General features: G+C 33.6%; 3 protein-coding genes across 3 annotated transcripts; all 3 read left to right on the top strand.

Annotated features, from left to right (window-relative positions):
* The first annotated feature begins 2,001 nt into the window (after positions 1-2,001).
* On the top strand, positions 2,002-5,057 carry LOC110719270 (glutathione S-transferase T1-like). The gene is made up of 7 exons (XM_021898162.1): positions 2,002-2,300; positions 2,428-2,501; positions 2,975-3,035; positions 3,187-3,237; positions 3,923-4,002; positions 4,332-4,537; positions 4,686-5,057. The coding sequence occupies exons 1-7, from the start codon at positions 2,233-2,235 to the stop codon at positions 4,836-4,838; spliced, it is 693 nt and encodes a 230-aa protein (XP_021753854.1). The 5' UTR covers positions 2,002-2,232; the 3' UTR covers positions 4,839-5,057.
* A 258-nt stretch (positions 5,058-5,315) lies between these two features.
* Positions 5,316-8,338, top strand: LOC110719447 (glutathione S-transferase T1-like). The gene is made up of 7 exons (XM_021898393.1): positions 5,316-5,485; positions 5,695-5,768; positions 6,190-6,250; positions 6,415-6,465; positions 6,704-6,783; positions 7,471-7,676; positions 7,875-8,338. Exons 1-7 carry the CDS (start codon positions 5,412-5,414, stop codon positions 8,028-8,030), a joined length of 702 nt encoding a protein of 233 aa, XP_021754085.1. The 5' UTR covers positions 5,316-5,411; the 3' UTR covers positions 8,031-8,338.
* Positions 8,339-11,344: 3,006 nt separating this feature from the next.
* Positions 11,345-20,841, top strand: LOC110719449 (glutathione S-transferase T1-like). Its single transcript, XM_021898397.1, has 7 exons — positions 11,345-11,513; positions 11,637-11,710; positions 13,643-13,703; positions 16,508-16,561; positions 17,256-17,335; positions 18,943-19,148; positions 20,417-20,841. The coding sequence occupies exons 1-7, from the start codon at positions 11,449-11,451 to the stop codon at positions 20,594-20,596; spliced, it is 720 nt and encodes a 239-aa protein (XP_021754089.1). The 5' UTR covers positions 11,345-11,448; the 3' UTR covers positions 20,597-20,841.
* The last annotated feature ends 51 nt before the right edge of the window (positions 20,842-20,892 follow it).

Consider the following 20,892-nt stretch of genomic DNA (forward strand, 5'->3'; position numbering starts at 1 on the left):
GTTAATACCCATATACGAACTCATATACATTTATCTTGTTAACACACTTTGACCGGCATAATATGAAAATTTAATTGATTTTATTTTACTTTAAGATAATTAGTATTCCGTAATCAACTTTTTTAAATATATTTCTAGTGAGTAGTAAAGGTTTTTATTTTTTAAATAATCACATAAATTTTTAGAGTAATTAGATTAAATTTTCCAATATATATTATGTATACTATAATAAAATAATTTTGTCTTATAAACGTTATGTAATTTTAAGATCTATACAAAGTATGCTACCAAAATTATTTTTCTTTTTTAATTAAAATAAATTTTATTGCGAAATGATAAAAGTTGGAGAAAAAAATTGATATTAATAATATTATAATATAATCTTGGAATATAATATATTACAATACCTTATTTATAATCTATGTTATCTATGTTAGTATTTTTGTAACTAAAAGTTTTCTATTATATAAAATATATGTACAAAAATATTGAGTATAATTAGATTAAATATGTTGTCAAAATGGAAATAACTATTATTGTAGATTATAAAATGAATGTCATAAAAAAATGGCAAAAAAAAGGAAAGGAAAAAAAGGAGGGAAATTTTTTACCAGGAAATAACAAGTGTCATTCCAAGTTTCGCTTTTAGTATATAATTATTGATGTTCACATCCATTTTCTTATAACTGTTAATGAAGTTAGGGGATATTTCCGATTTTAGGGCAGGTCATGTCTAGCTATAGATAATCATAAAATATATTTGTATTATACTTTGTACTCCGTATATAATAAAATGGTATGTAATAATATATCGAATGATTATAACAAATCACAATTGCCGCACCCAGTAATTCGTACAGCGTTCCTAATAACTACTCCAAACTTCTTATCTTCCTCAATGTCCTGCATTTCATTCAAACACCATTTTCTTCTCTTCTTCCACTAACACCTCCTATGGCAGAAAAATTGATATACCAATGATCGTTCCCATCAGTAGCGTTGTTATTGGCGGTGGTATTGTCGACAGCGAGAAACTCGTTGGGATCAAAGACGTCATCCAAGCGGAAGAGAGAGAAAGTTTAAGAGAATTGAAAAGGATGGAGAGGAGAGAGAAAATAAAGATTGTTGATTATATTTGTCCATGATTTATGCTTAAATTGGCTTGATAATTGCTTGAGATTCTCGGATTTTTCAAAATATGACCAAAAAAAATCGAATTGGGGCTTTCTTGTGTGATGTATAATTGTTGAAATTGATTGTCCCTTGTGATTGTATGTTGAATTGTGAGCGTTTTGATAATAAATGCATGTATTTTGGTTGAGAAATGAGCAAATTATCTTATACCCATGAGCTTAGTAGTGTTAATACGGGACCTTCAATGGAGGTTCCGCCATTGTTGACCTTTTAATTATTTTTATGTATATCAGCCAACAAAAGGAACATATCAACCAACAAATGAAACTTATCAGCCAACAAAAAGAACATATCATAACAAGAAAACAGCTTAATTCCAACGGAAAAAATCCGTCGGAATCATCAGAAATTCCGTTGGAAAATGGTCTTCCGACGGAATCAGTTTGTCGCAAAACCCTTTGTAGGAAATTCGACCTTTTCCGACGGAATAATGTAGTACTTGGTGAAGGATATCTATAGTTTGCCGCACCCAATACCTTCTTTTAACAAAATCAGGTGTTGTTCTAAAACCTTTTTTTTTTTTTTTTTTTTTTGACATATGCTTGACGATTATCTAATATTGTTAAGTTAGTTAAGCTAGCTATTTGACATGATGACGTCTCATGCCCAACGTTAACCTCAAAACACAAAAGTCAAATCTTAGCTTTTAAACGAAATTTATCTTAGAAAATGGCATATTCTTTTATTTGATCACAAATAATTCATCTCCTTATTAACTTAATCATAAACTAACAACCAAAATCAGTTGGTAACCACTACAATTAATGATTAAATCATGGTAAGTGAATAAAACTATGCTAAATAAATGAATTCTATAATTAGTGGCAACTAATTGATTGAGATATGAGCTTCACGTTCCAATCCTATGGAACGTTTTTGGTTTCCACGCTTCATGATAAATTCACAATCACTTTTATGTTTAATAATCTTAATTAAATATATGAATTAAAAGAGTTTTTAATTTTTATCAAACATTTTATTGCAAAACTCAAATATTAGTCCTTAATTTAGAAGAGAAGAAAAAAAAAAATTAAAGAGATGGCAACTCTCAAGGTTTATGCTGATAGGAGGTCCCAACCAACTCGAGCAATTATCCTTTTCTGCAAGTAATAAAACTTGTTTTGTTTTATTATTAACATTAATTAAAATGATTTCTCCAGCTGGTAATCCTGATATATTGAATTCAAGGTTGTTAAATGTTTGCACTAATTGGAATTATTATTTTGTAATTAGGGTTAACGGTATTGAGTTTGAAGAAGTAGAAACAAGGCTCTTTAGCGATGATCTCCAAACTCCAGAATATCAAGGTGCAGTGCTTATTGTTACTAATTAATTGTCTTTACTTTGGTTGGCCTAAGCAAGATTTTCTTTCGTTGTTACGACTTATGAATTATGAACTTATGCCAATGTTAACTAAGTCATATTTTTGCTTTAATTTTAAAGGTTGCATTGTATCATTTTAATTATTCTTACACTATATTGATTATATGAGAGTGAGGGATAGCTAAAGTGATTAGAGCTCCCCTCCCGGGTGATTTTGGGATCGATTTTCATCATCCGCCCTTTTTGCTCCCTAAACAACAAAAAAAAAACTATATTGATAAAATTATGTTGGTTAATATGTATATGAAAGTTTTTTTTTTTTTTTTTTTTTTTTGTCGTAATTAGTGTTTTTAATTTTTTATACCAAAGTTTAACCATATTGTTTATGACATTTGTGTAAACCTCTAAAACCAAGCAAAAAATAATTGATTTACTAAATTTATTGACCAACTTTCAGCAATCAATCCTATGAAGAAAGTCCCAGCAATAGCTCATGGAGATTTTACACTCTTTGAGAGGTAATTTAATTTGCTCATCATCATAGTTAATTACACAATCTATTATTGCTAAGTTCACACATTTTAATTAGCTTTGAAATTTTTAATATGCAACTAATTATAGAAGTTGTAGCTCATCAAATGGTTTTTTTTTTGTCACTCTTGCTCGCAGCCATGCCATACTCATGTACCTTGCTTGCTCTTATCATGTACCCGATCACTGGTATGCTCATTATTCTATCTCGATTCAAATGTTACTCCGTTGTAATTAATGCACTCATATTTAAAATCAAATTTCATCAGTTTTGACCGTACCGTATTTTTTATACCAATATATTTCTCCATTTTTTTTAGTTAACACCGTTTGACTTTTACACTATTCACAAATTATATGCTTTGACTGGCTTTTGTGATTTGTAGCTACGTAAAATATAGTCAAGTGAGATCTTATTGTTTTAATCGTCTCAATACATATTTTATTAATATCCACTTTTTATAATTTTTCAATATCGAGAATTAGAGATATTAATCGTTAAAATAGTGCATTGGCAAGCGTAATAAAAGAAAGGTGTAAACTTAATAAAAACGGAGTTAGTATATAATATTTGTTTTAGTTTTGTATTTTAAAGATACTCCGTATGATCTATTTATAATTCGTAAAATTAATGACTAAAAACATTTGTCTTAGAATCTATATAAAATCAAATGGAACAATTAAATAGCACAGGGAGCCTGTTGGTGATGTTGCCTTTTGAATTACGGAGTATAAGCTAGCTAGGTAATAATAATTGTTACCCTAAACCTTCTAGACAAACACTTGGTAATGATAATGGTTTAATAAATCCGTTTTCAACCAAAAAAAAACTATTACCAAACAAGCTCTAAACTTTTAAAATTTGATCATGTAGGTATCCAGCTGATCTTTACAAGAGGGCTAAGCTTCAATCCTTGTTAGATTGGCATCACTCCAACTTGCGCTATGGTTCAAGTAATATATCTATATAAGACTAGTATTTTCATTTTGTTTTACGGATGAGTATTATAAAAAAAATTTAATCGATAAGATACAGAGGGTCCCCTACCCTATCACAGGATTGGAGGAGATGAAGATCGAACCCCCGACCACTTGACCTGATGAGTAGTATATTACTTGTACAACATTATGTATTAAGTCACTTCCTTTGATTTCTTAAAATTAAAACTATTTAACTAGCGTATTTTCTAACCGCGTAACTTTAATTTATCAATAATAATCAATATTTTTTTTACCTTAGCTTGCTAAATGCTAATATTTATATACTTTTATGGTGTACGCAGTGGGATACTTGGTTAACACAATATTAGCGCAATTTTTGGGAAAATGGCCAAACCCTGGTTGTGCAGCTGATTGTGAAAAAAAATTGGTTGATTCATTTTCCACAATTGAGAAAGTATGGCTTAAGGACGATGCCAAGTTCTTGCTAGGAAACGATCAACCCTCCATTGCCGATCTTTCCTTAGCTTCGGAGATTATGCAACTTCATGTAAGCAAACTTTGTTAAATACCTCTCATTGATCAATGTTATGCCTCCATATTCATTGTTAATCAAGCATTAAGTTAAAAAGTAAATGTGTAAAGTAGCGCGATTTTAATGGTTTACTACAACTAACATGTTGTTCTTGTACTTATAGATGTTACCTGATGAAGAAAGGAATAGGTTGATAGGCCCTTACAAGAAAGTTCAGCAATGGGTTGAGAATGTGAAAGAGGCAACTAACCCTCATTTTGATGAAGTTCACAAGTATCTCTTTGATGTTATTGCCACTTTGAAGCAGAAGGCTTAATTTTCAAAAGCATATATTATTTATGTGTTAATTTTCAAAGAATTAAACCATTTCTCTTAATATTTTGATCACAATTTGACTAATTAAGGAGGTTTTCGGCCTTAATTATCTATCTCATTTTACATTTTGATGTTGAGTTATTCACTTGTTGATTCTTGCATTTGGAGAATTCGTAGTCTATGCATTTTGTACTAGTAGTGTAATGCAAATATGCGTAAATAATACCAACTAATTTTTTTAAAAAAATTACTCTCATTTTTAAGTATCTTTGTATTTTATGGGTTGAAATTAGTAAACTTAGATTGAATTAGCTAGTAATGATTGTGTTGGGTCATGTCCTCACAAGTTGGCTTGACCAGTGCCATTTTAAGCCACAACTACTCAAGGTCCCTTCCGACCCTACCTCTTTTAACAAAGAGAAACGTAACGAATAAAGTAAATAAATTAGACAAAAGATGTTATTGTGTCCTACAACTTTATCTATAATTATATGATCATGTATTCACTTAAATCATGAACGCTAATATTATAGTATTGCCAAAACAAGAAAGAGTTTGAGAGAAAGCGAGAGAAATGGAAACAGAATTGCTCAAGGTTTATGGTGATCGCAAGTCTCAACCCACCCGTGCTATCTTGATCTTTTGCAAGTATTTTTACTCTTTCCTTTTATTACCTTTAATTTTTTTTATTTTTTTTTTTTTTTTTTTTGCCATCATATGATCATTAAAAAAACATCCTTTTTCGTATAATTTTTGGCATAATTAGTTATACTTAAACTTTTATCAAGTTAATGATGCTTGGCATAATTTGGATTTACTTATATAATTCTTACGCCAATTAACATTTGTACTTTTAGGGTTAATGGGATCCGATTTGAGGAGGTGGAAATTAGACTCTTCACTTCTGATGTTCAAACTCCAGAGTATCAAGGTATAGTATGCTTGCTTCAAAAAAAAAAAAGGTATAGTATGCTACCCATTTTTCTAAGTATATAATAATGTTTCGTTTCACAAATATTTAGTATTGGCTTTTGTTTTAATTCTTTGAATTTAGAAAATATAAATTTATAAAATTAATACAATACTCAATTTAAAGGTAAGGATTAACTTGATTAGACCTTAATACTTATGGTTTTTTTTGGTGAATGAAGTAATTAAGGCTTAAGCACTTGGGGAGTAGAAGGGAAGGATAATGGAGTTCCTACCCTCGAGTACCCTAGATGCTTGATAGACCGAGATGCCTACCACATTATTTTGAATTGGCTTACAAATTTGCTATGAATTATGATTATTATCCCCTTTTCTTTCTTTCTTCTTTAATACAGTAGTTATTTTCTGGTTTAATCTTTCAGCAATACATCCATTGAAGAAAGTCCCAGCAGTAGCTTATGGAGATTTTACTCTCTTTGAAAGGTAATCCTATAGAGTACATAAAACACTTTGTTAAAATTACTTATGTTACAAGCTAACAATCATGGAATAAAGCTTTTAATTATGCATCTATTTAATAAAACCAGCAAGTTTTCTAAAAAAATTATCAATTAGCATTTTTTGTTTATGTTTTACTCTGCTTGCAGCCATGCCATACTCACGTACCTTGCTTGTTGGTATCAAGTGCCTGATCATTGGTGAGCTTATTACGTTTTTCCTAGCTAGTCAAAGTAGGAAACTGATTTTGATACACCTTATATTGATTTTGGCACATTCTTTGTGAGGCAAGCATAGAATATTTTGCTCTCATAATTAATGTACCAAAATCAAATTTATACGTGTCAAAAATTAAATCATTCACGCCTATTTCTTTTTGAAACTCTGATATAGGTCAGGGCAAGTATTCATGTTTCAATTGAATTAAAAAAAATGTAGGTACCCAGCTGATCTACGGAAGAGAGCTAAGGTTCAATCCGTGTTGGATTGGCACCATACAACATTACGTTATGGTTCAAGTAATATCATCTCTCTATAACTCTTCTCAACAAAATAGTTTCATGTACTCCCTTAATGAGCCCGAGAAATCTAGTTACACCTTTTTTAACTTCAAATGATTTTGGTGCTTTAAAATAATATTAGTACTTTTATGTAAATTTAAACTTAGAATATGTTCAGTTTACCTGATCTGATTTGACATATACAACTTAGCTGTTGACCGAGCATAAGTCTTAGCTCAAGTTCTAATTACCATAAATTCTAGAGGCTGGAAAAGGTTTGGATCTTACCAAGTAAGAGTGTTTGAGAAGGTGAGGATCTTCTTACCTCTCTAGATCCCCTGCGTACTTCCAAGTGTTTGGATTGTAATATTGGTTAAGTGTTAATTGAATGGTTGAGATCTCAGTTAGGATTCTTCATCAATTACCTTTACCTAAAGGGAAAAAAACCCTAACTTAGAATACTTTTGTCATTTCACATCGTTCATAACATAAAATGAATTTTATAGATATTTATCAACGGGCCAGCAATATGTTATTAGATCAAGACGATAAATTTTTTTTCTCAAATATACTTGTATATTGTGTACCATGATGTTCCAAGTTCAAGAGTAATAATCAAGACTATCAACAACTTTATAGTTTAATTATGTTGTATTAATTTGGTTTGTACTAATTCTCATATAATTTGCTCTGGGATGAGCCCAGCAAGATACCTGATAAACACAGTATTAGCTCCCACATTTGGTAAAACGCCAAGTCCTCAAGCAGCAGCCGAATATGAACAGACGTTGGTTCAATCTCTTTCAACCATTGAGACTTTGTGGCTTAAGGGCGACTCCAAGTTCCTGCTAGGCAATGATCAACCTTCTGTTGCCGATCTTGCTCTAGTTTGTGAAATTATGCAACTTCATGTAAGCCATCAATCACTAGCTTTACCAACATATATTTCATTTTTGGGTGCATATATAGAGTGTGAGTCATAAAAGGCTAATGTATCTATCCAGACGAGTCTTGGTCTTATATAAAAAATTCAAAAGTTGCATATTATTTCAAGCTTTAAGTTTCAAGTTCAAAAACTTGTTAATGAATAATAACATGTTTTTGAACAGATGATACCAGATGAAGAGAGGAAGAGGATTATAGGTCCATTTAAGAAAGTTCAACAATGGATAGCGAATATAAAAGAGGCTACAAACCCTCATTTTGATGAAATTCACCAGCATCTCTTTGATGCTATTGCTAGTTCCAAGCAAAACACGGCTTAATCTCCAATCCGAAAGGCTGAAAGCCGAAAAAACATTGATCTCATATGGAATTTAAGTATGTAGTATTTGATTGATGAGGTTCTGGTTCTCCTCTATGTACGAGTTCTTATATGTATTTGTGTTATGTGGCTATGAATGCCTAATGGCGACTTTCATTAAATTAGCCACTACTATAATTCTATAAAGGTTCGATGAAATGTAGTGATGATGTATACTTATATTTCGTGTATGTTGTAGATAAATACTTTAGCATTCGAGTCTGCTTTAAACAAATTGAATATATTCTAATCTGAACCCGACTTGTTTAAGTTTTCAAGTTCAATTTCTTGACCCTAACTTGATGTGTTTAAATAATTTTTGGGTCAAGTTCGAGTTGATTATTTGATTATATTGTTTTGAAGTATTCTAAATGGGTCAATCAGAACCCGCCTAACTTGCCATTTTCAGATTGACTTGAATACCTCTCATTGATCAATGTCATGCCTTCATATTCATTGTCAATTAAGCATGCAATTAAGTTAGAATGTCATCTCATTGATCAATGTCATGCCTTCATATTCGCTGTATGTTCTTGTACGTATAGATGCTGCCTGATGAAGAAAAAAATAGGTTGATAAGACTCTTACCAAATAGTTCAGCAATGGATAGAGAATGTGAAAGAGGCACATAACCCTCATTTTGATGAAGTTCACAAGTATCTCTTGTTGTGTTAAGGGAAGGAAAAATTATTACATTCTTAAACATCACGAGAATAAGTATTTTGGTGAAAATCCCACATGCACTGGTTGCCAGGCAAGCCCGTCCTGTAAGGAAGAAGAGGGCGGAAAGAAGACTTCAAGAAAATTGAGAAATCCCAAGTGCCCGGGCAGACCGGGCAAGCTCGTTTGATTGGGCGCGAGGTGTAGCGTCTGGCTTGGCTTGCTCGCGCGGTCGGACGTGCCCATGCCTAGTCAGGCACGTGGGATTTCTGGGTTTTTGGACGTCTTTTGGCCTTCTTCTTGGATTCCTTTCTTGTTCTATATTGATGCTTTGTAACCCCCACGTTACTCCATCTTTAATTGTACGTTTTGGAGCTTAATCTACCTCCTTAATTCTGATTAAACTCTCTTCACTTCATCTTCCTCGTCTCTTCATCTATCCATGCTTATGCTATGTATTCATGGTGCAAAAATCAGAAATCATATACAAAATAGCTAAACACTTTATTCTTTGGGTATAAGTTTACTTAGACTCCACCTTTTATCCTGAAGTGCCTTAGAGTGGTGTGCAGTGTAACCTTAGGGAACGAGCCAACGATTACAATTGAGCACCCCGGTTGCGCCGTAATTCATTTTTAAAAGCAGTGATTTATCACGCCACACCGAATTTCTTCCTTTGTTTTTCTAAGATTGTTTTGTGTTATTCTTGTTCATTTCGATTATTATTTTGTATTAGACCCTTATTAAACAACATCTCTTTGATGTTATTGGCACTTTGAAGCAGAAGGCTTAATTTGTGAAAATCATATATTAATATGTGTTAATTTTCAAAGAATTAAACCATTTCTCTTAATATTTTGTTCACAATTTGATTAATTAAGGAGGTTTTCGGCCTTAATCTATCTCACTTTATATTTTGATTTTGAGTTGTTCACTTGTTGATTCTTGCATTTGGAGGATTCGTAGACTCGTAGTCTATGCATTTTGTACTAGTAGTGTAATGCAAATATGCGTAAATGATACCGAATTACCGAGTAACAAAAATTACTCTCATTTTTAAGTATCTTTGTATTTTGTAAGTTGAAATTAGTTCATATAATTATGGGAATTCTTTTTTTTTTTTTTGGCCCTGTCTAATACTCCTATAATCTCTACGTATTTAAAAACTTAGGCCTAATTTGGTTATATATGGGAATTAAATGCCTATAGGAAGTTATAATACATGGGAAATTTTATTGCCTAGAAAATACTAAAATTGTGTTTGGTTGACATATAGGAAATCATATTTCCCATGAATTAGTTTCTTATGTTTTGTTTGGTTAACTTATGTAATACCCATGTATAATTATAACTTGAACTACTTTTCCGAAATTTTGAGGACAATAATGTAATTTCACCCAAAATACATGTGGGAAATTTGAGTGACCAAGGTAGGGTGTGGAAAATTAATTCCCATGTTTTGTAGGAATTCCAAATTCCTTAAGAATTTCCACTTCCTACATTTTTGCTAACCAAACAACTACTCTTAAACACAATTCCCATGAATTTGTATTTCCCCCATTATTGAAATGCAACCAAATAAGGCCTTAGATTGAATTAGTTAGCAATGATTTATTGATTTACAATTGAGCTTTTTTTTCCCATAGATTTATACTTAGGGCATGTTCAACAATAACTTTTGAGTAGATTTTAGTAGTTTGACTTATTCAAAACATTACTTAATACTTGTATATAATATGAGTGTTTGACAATATAGTATTTGAAGTAATTTTTTTTGAAAACTTAACATTATTAGTTTTTGTGAAAAGCTAGGTAGTTGCTGGAAATTTTCTTCTATATCTTTAGAATTTTACAGCTAATATCTAGTCATCAACTACTTTACCAAAACTCATACTTAATTATTTATTTTCACATACAACTAACAACCACTATCACATCTAACAACTACCTTTACAATTACATTTTGCCGAACATGTCCTAAATTAAAATGATGGTGTAGCCACTAAAATATACTATGTACTACGTAATTACAACAACTTTTTGGTGCACTAGGCCACACTGTGTGGCAGGGGTTACCCGAGTTATTTTATTAGGGGTTACTTGAGGGGTTCGGACAGGGGTTACTCGAGGGGTTCACTCGTTCAAGGGTTACTTGAGGGGTTACTCGGTTAGGGGTTACTCGAGTTACTCGGTCAAAGGTTACTCGAGTTACTCGGTTAGGGGTTACTCGAGGGGTTACTCGGTTAGGGGTTACTCAAGTTATTCAGTTAGGAGTTATTTGAGGAGTTTGGTCAGGAGTTACTCGAGTAATTCGGTCAGGGATTACTTGAAGAGTTCGGTCAGGGGTTACTTGAGGGGTTACTCAATCGGGGGTTACTTGAGGGGTTACTCGAGGGTTTCGGTCATGGATTACTTGAGAGGTTAGTCGGTCAGGGTTACTTGAGGGGTTACTCGGTCAGGAGTAACTCAAGTAAGCCCTGACTGAGTAACTCGAGTAACCCCTGTCGCACGATACAGCAGGCCGCATACAAAAATTGTGACGTAATTAAAGATACTGATGAATAAATAATTGTATTGATAAACGTGAAATGACAAATGGAAGTACTTTGCAGATTTTCTAAAAGTCCGTATAATCATACTTGTACAATTAATCCTCACCAATCCCACTAAGGCACTAGAGTCCAGACTCCAGAGCAAAAGAAGAAAGAAAGAAAGAAAAAATGACTCTGAAAGTTTTTGCAGATCGAATGTCCCAGCCTTCTCGAGCTGTTATTTTGTTCTGCAAGTACTCGAATTCTCTTAAAATTTTCCATTTTCGTTTATTTATTTATTTACTTTGTTCTTTAATCTGCTATTTTCTTCAATTTGCTACTTTACTTATGATTTAATTTCTTTGCATTTGTTGCAGGCTTAGCAAAATCGATTTCGAGGAAGTCAAAATTGATCTTTTCAAGCGCCAGCATTTATCTCCTGAATTTGCTGGTAACCCTTTTTTTTTTGCTTCTTCTACTAATTCGATGTTGAATTTATTGAAACTAATTAGTTCTGATTCATTCAGGAAGTTGTAATAATTCATATAAAAGTTGAATATTTGTATTAATTGGATGTGAAATTCTTTTCCCATGCTCTCAAATTAGAAAGATAAATATACATGAGTATAATTCCACTCCCAAGTAATTAAATTTCTAAAATTGTTTACAATTTTGTTAAAAACAAGAACCCCCCCCCCCCCCCCCCCTTTTTGGGTGTGAATTTAGTGCTAAAATTTGTGCCAATCATGAGAAAAGCGTATTATCATGCATAGGGTTTGTTCCTTTACGGAGTGGAAAGGGATAAGAATAATTGTTGGAGAGAGAATTCAACTTAGTATCTCTTGATTTAAGGCCTGAGTCATGCTCTTTTATAGTTTTATTTATGGGTGCGAGCAAGAGAAGCAGTGTTGTTTGCCAATTACTTAGCTTAATTCCTCTGCTTGTATGAGTAATTTGTTTGCCTAAGGTTGTGAGTTGATCTGGAAGTGAACTGTTTTAAGATCATGAGGGAAAAATATAAAAAGAGAAGCTAAATTTCAGTATTTATAAGAAAGAGAAGCTGATTGACTCCAAGATTTGAATAGGAGTATAGGATAGTAGAGCATGGTTTCTTTTTTCCTGAAACCCTATGTCCTGGATACCTTGAGAAACCCAATTGCTGCCAAATCCAGAACCCAAAGGCACCTGATATTCAACCATTCCAGTGGCGAGTTTAGCCATCCTTGTGTTGTGGGAAGAGCCTAGTTTGAGCCACGGGCTATGATCATGATAAAGATGCCAAATTGGTCACTAATTTATCTAAAGAGCATCATCTCCCACTAATCTATTGTATTGTAGAATTCGTAGCATCCCTTTTTAAAATTTTAGCTTAGTAGTTTCATCCTAACAAGCCAAATCATTCTTAGGAGTTTCCTCATTTTATTTTTGTGCAGTGGCTACCCCTTTACCCTTAGTTGATTTTTCTCTTCTTCCTGAATATTATTGCTTTTTACATTATACTGGAAGCACTTCTAATGAAAGTCAATTTCATGTTCGAACCCCAAAGACTAGTGCCTTAGAAGCTTCTAATGTTGGTAAATACCTTATTTAAAGCTCCCTTGGCCTTATACATCCCCTATGTTTGAAATTTGCCTGTTGCTGACATATTGGTGTGTTAAATAGATAAAAAAAAAAAAACCTCTAATATATTGGGCTTCTTGATGTGGAGAATTTAAGGCTTAACTAACTATACCAAAGGAGTCCTTAAGAGTGTAGGGCATTTGGCAAAATTAGTTTTTGGAGATTGAAGCTTAAATGTTACAATGAATATAGAGAAAGGGTGTTGGGTCTTTTATGGAAAGTTTTGAAAATGATGATATAAAGGTCAAAAATTGTGGAGAGAGATAGTGCTACAAAATTAGCAGGAACTATATTTTGTCTCAAGCATGAGAAAGGCAATGTACGTATATCCATTGTAAAATAGTAAGGGTTATGAAAAAGTGTTTGGGAGGAGACTTAAAATAATCAATTTTATACTGCTGATTTGCAATTGGACTTGTTTTAGTGGGAGAGAAGTTTATTATTTTGTGAGAAAGAGAACCCCTTTCTTAGCTCAACTTCTCTGCTAGTATCTGGAGAAAGTAATACTATAAGAGTGGTTTGTTCTTTTTAGGCTGGGAGCTGAGAGTGAAATGATCATATGTGGAGTATTTATCCTGGATATCATTTACATTAACTGGAGATGTCTGCTGGTTATTAATTTTTCCTATGCTTGTCATAATCTCTGCAAGTCCATTTTAGTGTTTTACCAATTCTGCATCTTCCTTCCCTTCTTACTGTGTCTATTTATAACAATCTTCTTACTGTGTCTATTATTATATTGTTCATGATCATTACATTTCAGAGATAAACCCACTGCAGCAAGTTCCTGCGATAGTTGATGGAAGATTTAAGCTGTATGAAAGGTAATACTTGGATTTTGTCTCAGACTGAAATAGTCTCCATATGATAGTAGGATGTCAATTCCTTTTCTTTCTATTTTTTATCCCCCTCCTATTCTGTTGGCTAGTCTAGTATTTCAATAAGAGAATTTTCTCTATTTAATTGATGACTAGATAGGCTGTTGTGATAGATTCTCCTATGAAGAAGAAACACAGACTTTAAGCCTCAGGGCATCCGAAAGTAAAGTGAATATTATATTTCTTGATTGGAGTAGCAAGCATGAAAAGGTCAATTTTTATTCTTACCCTTTCTCAAATCATATAGTGAGAGTAGAAGTTATTATCCCATGTCTATCATCGAGACATTTGGATGCCTCCTCAGAATTTGCCCCGACCATCTGTGTTTCATTTCTTGCGTATTATTGATAGGCATTGGATTGGCTTATATTTTCTTGCAAGAATGGTTATTATGGATAAAACAACACTATGTGATGCTCAAACTACGTAGTCTTGGGTATAGAGTTGAAATGGAAATTCTCAATTTGAAGATGTAGGGACACTGAGTGCAATCAATCAATCAATCAATCAATCAAAGCCTTAATCCCATAAGTGGGGTCGGCTAACATGAACCAAATTTGATTATTCCGCGTAGTCATCGACATAAATCTTCCTCTTTCATCCCTTACGATCCAATGCTTCATCCTCATGCAAATCCATACACTTCATATCCTTCCTAACACCTTCCAACCAAGTCATTTTCGGTCTCCCTCTCCCTCGTTTAACCCCTCCATGGTCTCTTCCACTGTTCGCACCGGTGCACCTTTGGGTTTTCGTCTTACATGCCCAAACCAATGCAGGCAATTTTTCCTTAGTTTATCTGCAATGTCTGTCACACCTACTTTCTTGCGAATAACCTCTTTCCTGATTCTATCTCTTAGAGTGTTCCCACACATCCACCTTAACATGCGCATTTCCATAACCTCCATCTTTTTAATGTGTTCCTTCTTAGAAGCCCAACATTCTGTACTATAAAGCAACAATGGTCTTATGGCAGGTAGAATTTTCCCTTCAATTGTAAGGGAATTCTTCGGTTACATAACACTCTTGTGGCCGCTCTCCATTTAAGCCACCCCAACTTAGTCCTGTGAGCCACGTCTTGATCAATGTCACCATTCTTGTGGATGATCGACCCAAGATACTTAAAGCATTCACTCATGGTCAAATCCTTTCCATCCAAACTCACCACTTCATTGCTTGTCCCCCTCTGAGTACCAAAACGACATACCAAATATTCTGTCTTACTCCGACTTAGCTTAAGCCCTCTAGATTCCAACCTTTGCGTCCATTGCTCCAACTTAGCATTAACCCCATCTTTAGTTTCATCCACCAAAACGATATCATCTGCGAACAACATACACCATGGAACCTCATCTTGAATTGGTCTAGTTACTTCATCTAGCACCGTTGCAAAAAGAAAAGGGCTTAATGCAAACCCTTGATGCAATCCGATTGTAATAGGGAAATCTTTTTTCAACCCTCCACATGTCCTCACATTTGTTGACACATCCCGATACATATTCTTAACCAAGTCCACGTACCTTCGTGGGATACCTTCCTTCAACACTGCGCACCAAAGTAACTCTCTTGGCACCTTGTCATATGCCTTCTCTAAATCAATAAAGACCATATGAAGATCCTTCTTCTTTACCCTATAAAACTCCATCATTTGTCTTATCAAATGGATTGCTTCCATAGTAGATCTCCCAGGCATAAAACCAAATTGGTTATCCGAAATGCTTGTGCATGCCCTCAACCTATATTCAATCACCCTTTCCCACAACTTCATATTATGGCTCATAAGCTTGATCCCTCGATAGTTAGAACAATCTTGAGCGTCTCCTTTGATCTATAGACCGAGACCAAGGTGCTCTTCCTCCAATCTTGCGGGATCCTTGTAGCCGTCTATATCTTGTTGAAAAGGTCTATTAACCAATCAATACCAATTTTACCCAAACACCTCCACACCTCTATCGGTACATCATCAGGGCCAACCGCCTTCTTAGGCTTCATCTTCTTTAGTGCAATCTCCACCTCTACTCTCCTAATCCTCTGCACATACTCCATGTTGATTTCTTCATCACTCACGGACGTATCTCCTGTCACCACTCCATTACTTCCATTAAACAATTCGTTAAAGTACCCCTTCCACTTGTCCTTGATGTCCTCCTCTGGACTATTTGGTTCTTATCTTTGACACACTTCACCATACCAATATCCTTCCTTGTCTCTTGTCTTCTCTTTGCCATCTTATAAATGATCTTTCCTCCTTTATCTAGGCTTAGTATTTTACCTTGCCTTTGAAATCTTCTCTGGCTGTCACTGGCCTACCAAAAACCCACTGAGTTGTTTGAAATAATTTATGGTCAATGCAGCATCTTTCTCAACCTTAGTATTTTACCTTGCCTTTGAAATCTTCTCTGGTTGCATGATTGCATCCTCCAAATCCAAGTAACATAATTAACTTACTGCTAAGTAGAATATTGGAATTCTGTAAAAAAGCGCTTTGTGATGAGTGATAAACTGCTAATATTGGGTAAAATTTATTGTTAGAATATAAAGTAATGGCTGCTTGCACCTGTTAATTTATTGTCCTCATTTGATCTATCTGCAATCATTAATGTTGCTATAGAGCTTTTCCATGGATATGTGAGCATGCTGTTAAATCGTTATGCTTAATCTAAAGTCAGTACACTGCCATAATTTTTAGCTTCATTCAGCTTATATCTTATGTATTAAAGTTAACTGACTATATGCATGAAAATTTCCAGTCATGCAATCCTTATCTACCTTGCTTGTGCATTTCCTGGAGTGGCAGATCATTGGTGAGTCCATCCCCTTACCCTCACGAATCTCTAATTGGTTCTTTTATCTATTTACTTTATACTAAAAGAGACATCAAGGTAAACTATTTTCCCACAATGTTTTTCTTTTAACTTTAATTTATTTGACAATTGAGTCTAACAATATTTTTTTTTTGAATAGTGAGTCTAACGATATCTATTAATACTTTGTTCAAAAAAAAAAAAAAAAAAAATCTATTAATTACTTTTTTTAATAACCAAATCTCATTGTATACGTATTTTTTTAATAAATGAATCAAAATCTTGATTTCATTAACCATATTAACCATCAATAAGGAAATAATTATAAAAAAAATAATCTAAACATGTCTAAAATGGAAAAAAATAACTGTCATAGTCAAACAACTTGTTAGATCTTCAGTGAAACCAAAAGGATAGTATAAACTAAAATAATTTGATAAAAAGTACAAAGTATATAATAAAGTTCGTTTTCAGTAATCATTTTTTGTAGAAGTTGCACTATTAGATTAATTATTATATAAACTAAGTTTAATCCATTAATTATGCCAATGAATGAATAAGATATCTTCTTTTTGTAGAAGTCACACTATTTGGCATAATACTGGATTCCCTTTCACTTATCTGTTTTGCACCAATCAGTACCTTATTACTCTTCATGCATCTATTCATCATTGATCAACTGTAATATTTGAAGGTATCCTGCTGATGTTAGCAAGAGGGTTAAGATCCATTCAGTGCTGGATTGGCATCACTTAAATCTGCGTTATGGAGCAAGTACTGTGATTTTCTTCTCCTGTTTTGCATTCTTGATGTGTCTATACTACATTAATTTTATTCAATTAATTATTATTTATCAACTATCACATATGCTGTAAACTGAAAACAGATTCATGACATCACTGCTAGGCTGCTAGCCTATCCTTCTTTCCAAGCCTATATTGTGGTTGTGGATAATATGCACGATTTTCAAAGCAGAATCCTTGTGTGCGGCCAGATAAATCTTTAGCAATTTATGATACCCTTTTTCCCCTACCAGATTGCTTGATTTTTTGAATTAGGTGTGAAGCTGCCATAGGAGTTCTTATTGTTGTGAGGATAGAAACTTTTGTCGCATAACTTTTATGTTACTAGATGACATTAGCTTTCTACTTAGGCTCTATATGGTCCACTGCACAATGCTATACTGCATAATCGTTTTCCCCATTCTTCTGCTATATTGTTTGGATTGGTCCAGGAAGGGAAAAGTTGGGTATTTCAAACTGCTGTGCTATTGTTCTCTCTTAACTTGCCTTTGTACATTCTTCCCAATTTCCTGCAGCCTCCTGCTTTGGAGAATGATTTCATTTGCTTGCCCCCATGTCCTTTAAGATTTATCACTACGTTTTCCCTCTCCCTCTCTCTCTCTCTCTCCTCTTCATGGGGTGTAAATTTCTGTAATTAGTTGACCCTTTTGCAAAATTAATGGGTTAATTAACTGCAGAATAAGATGGAATTATAGTAACAAGCATGAACAAACAATCAGGGAGAACTATTTTAAGGATTCTTGAAACTTTTTGGGTTAATTCTTGCGGTGAATCTGTGATGCATATGGTATCTAAGATAGTTGAGGTGGAAGAAAAAAGAATTCTACTTTGGAATGAAAATGAGCTCAAAAAATTTTCTATGTTACCAATCAAGGAAATTTTATCAACAATTGAGCCCCTGCCTGAAAATATACTATCTTCTGGATAGGTGTCTTGGGGTCTTGACTTTTTCTGTATATCTTTCCAATCTTTCATTGGCATTGACTCTCGAGATGTCTAGTGATGGGCAATAACTGGTGCTATTTTAGGATCTGCAACTCTCTTCTGCCTTCTGGGCCATATTAGACGTCTCTATCTCTCACCCTCTGCAAGCATCCTTCCCCCCCATATATTGATAAAGCCTTAGTAGACATAAATGTTTTAATCCTTTTCTCATGTGAGTGTCTGGTTCTCTTTTTAGTGTCATGCTCCCTAGACTACTTTGTTAGAGACGAATATGAAATGCCATTGTCTGATCTCATGGTATGAATGCCATTACAAGCTAGATCCTCCAGTAATTAGATATCCAGATGCTATTATGCAGGACTACAGGAGATACCATCTAGATTTTTTTTAGTGTTTGTGTATGTGCCTATGAAATTGAAATAATGTCAAAGTCAAACTACATGGTAATTATTGGATGGTTTCCTATTTTGTCTTCTTGCTTACTTATTGTGTAAACTCTCTTTGTTACTTCTTTTGTTTTTGTTTTATCTAGGTGGCTGTCTTGTCAAATTTTCTGATAATCTCTTTCTTGTTTTCAGTGCTTATGGATTTAGGTCCACAGTTATTTACAATGACTTGTTTTCTGCTATCCAGTGAGATATGTTTTACATACCACACTTGGCCCAGCACTTGGCAGACCCTTAAATCCTGAAGCTGCTGCCAAAGCAGAGAAAACATTGGATTCGTCTTTGTCAAAAATCGAATCAGTCTGGCTCAAAGGAAGTGGAAAGTTTCTGCTGGGTAGTTACCAGCCATCTGTAGCAGACCTTAGTCTTGTCTGTGAGATCATGCAGTTAGAGGTGAGCAGTTTAAACTCTTTTTATATGTTTTTCTGTTTCCATTTTGAAGCTGTTTATGCCTAATCGTGACAACATGTGGTAAGATACCGTTGAACTGATGACTTTATGCTAAGATGGTAAAATGTCCTTGACTCCTTGCTATGATCACCGGTCATTATGAAATGCAGTAAAAAAAAATGTTAAAAATGTTTTTTTTTTTTTTTTTTTTTTTTTTTTTTTTTTGGGGGGGGGGGTTATATATTAGAATTATATTGGTACGAGTAAGTTGCTGGATGTAGTGAATAGTCCTGTTCAATACTTATTTTTTCAATGACATTCTTTTTGTTAATATTAGGTGAATTTTCTCAACAACTGGATTAAATATACGCCCTCCGATTTTCTTTGTTCTTCTCCTCTTATCGTAGACTCTTTTATATAGGTAATACTGAGAAAGGTGAATGGGTGTATAAAAGGCAGATAAAAAAATGATAGATGGAGTAAATAGGTGGGTAGATGAAAGAAAAGCCGGATAGAGTAAGATATTGCAAATGTGTATGTATTATGTGGTAACTAGGGTTAGTCAGATGGTAAAAGGTGTTTGCTAAGAATAGAAATATAGAATAGGGGAGGGGAAAAGTACCTCAAATTGGAAACTGTGTAGAAAAGAAAATAGGGAAGGGGTCTAATGAGAAAAATTTGCTCCTTTTTACAAACTTATTTTTATTACATTAATGCTTCCTTTATGTTGAAAAATGAAGTAATTTGGCCTTAAATTGATTATCATTCAGCTTAATTTTGACTAGACGGCAGTGATCATCACCATTTTGCCTTTAATGATGGTTTGAAGGTCAAATTTCGTTACATGTTCAGTTAAAGGTAGCGTTACTCTAAAATATTATGGGTTATAATTGTTTCAGAAAAAATATTAAGATAAAAGTGATGTATATCAGGTACATATAGACAAATATTCATTTAATAAAGAGAAGTTTGCTATTATTGATGAAGATGGTATTGAGCATTGCTGTGCTTTCAATATAATGTATATAAGAAAGAACAGCAAACGATAACTTGCTTATTATATAGCATAGACATTGTGTCTATTCTGTCTGATATGTAACTCAAACTTTTCAGTTCTCATTTGTGCCTTTTATGGGTACATTTTGGTCTTTTTAGCGTGAACGAAGCTTACCTAAAGCTAAAAGTAATTCTTAGATTCTTTCTGGAGCTTTTTAGTTTTACAAGCCAGTGAAGCTAGGTAGAGTGTGACATTCAATTTTTCCTGGTTTTAGGTTTTGGATGAAAAGGATCGTGCTAGGATACTGAGTCCATACAAGAAGATTCAAAAGTGGATTGAAGCTACAAAAGCTTCAACACAGCCCCATTTTGATGATGTTCATGGGATTCTTTACAGAGCCAAGATAAAAATTCAGAAGCAAAGAGAAATTTCAACATTGCAATCAAAGATGTGAAGAATGATGGAAATTGATAAATGCTCTTGATTTGCTTCTGTTTTGTTGAAGAATATAATTCAAGAACATCTTCCTACATTCCTGACTTTTGGTGTACAACATAATAGATGCTTAAGAGAATAATCGACTCTAGTATATGCTGTAATCTATACGTAAAAATGCTAAAGAGAATAAGATGAGAGTTTACTTGATCGAAACTCTTTTCTGAAGCCCCAATAATGAAGATCAGTGTTTGATTCTTATCAGCCCAACTTTAATATAAGTAGCAACAATCCCCCTTTTGTCGTATCAAACAT

This window comes from Chenopodium quinoa, unplaced genomic scaffold, assembly GCF_001683475.1.
Source record: "Chenopodium quinoa cultivar QQ74 unplaced genomic scaffold, ASM168347v1, whole genome shotgun sequence".
NCBI classification, from domain to species: Eukaryota; Viridiplantae; Streptophyta; class Magnoliopsida; order Caryophyllales; family Amaranthaceae; genus Chenopodium; species Chenopodium quinoa.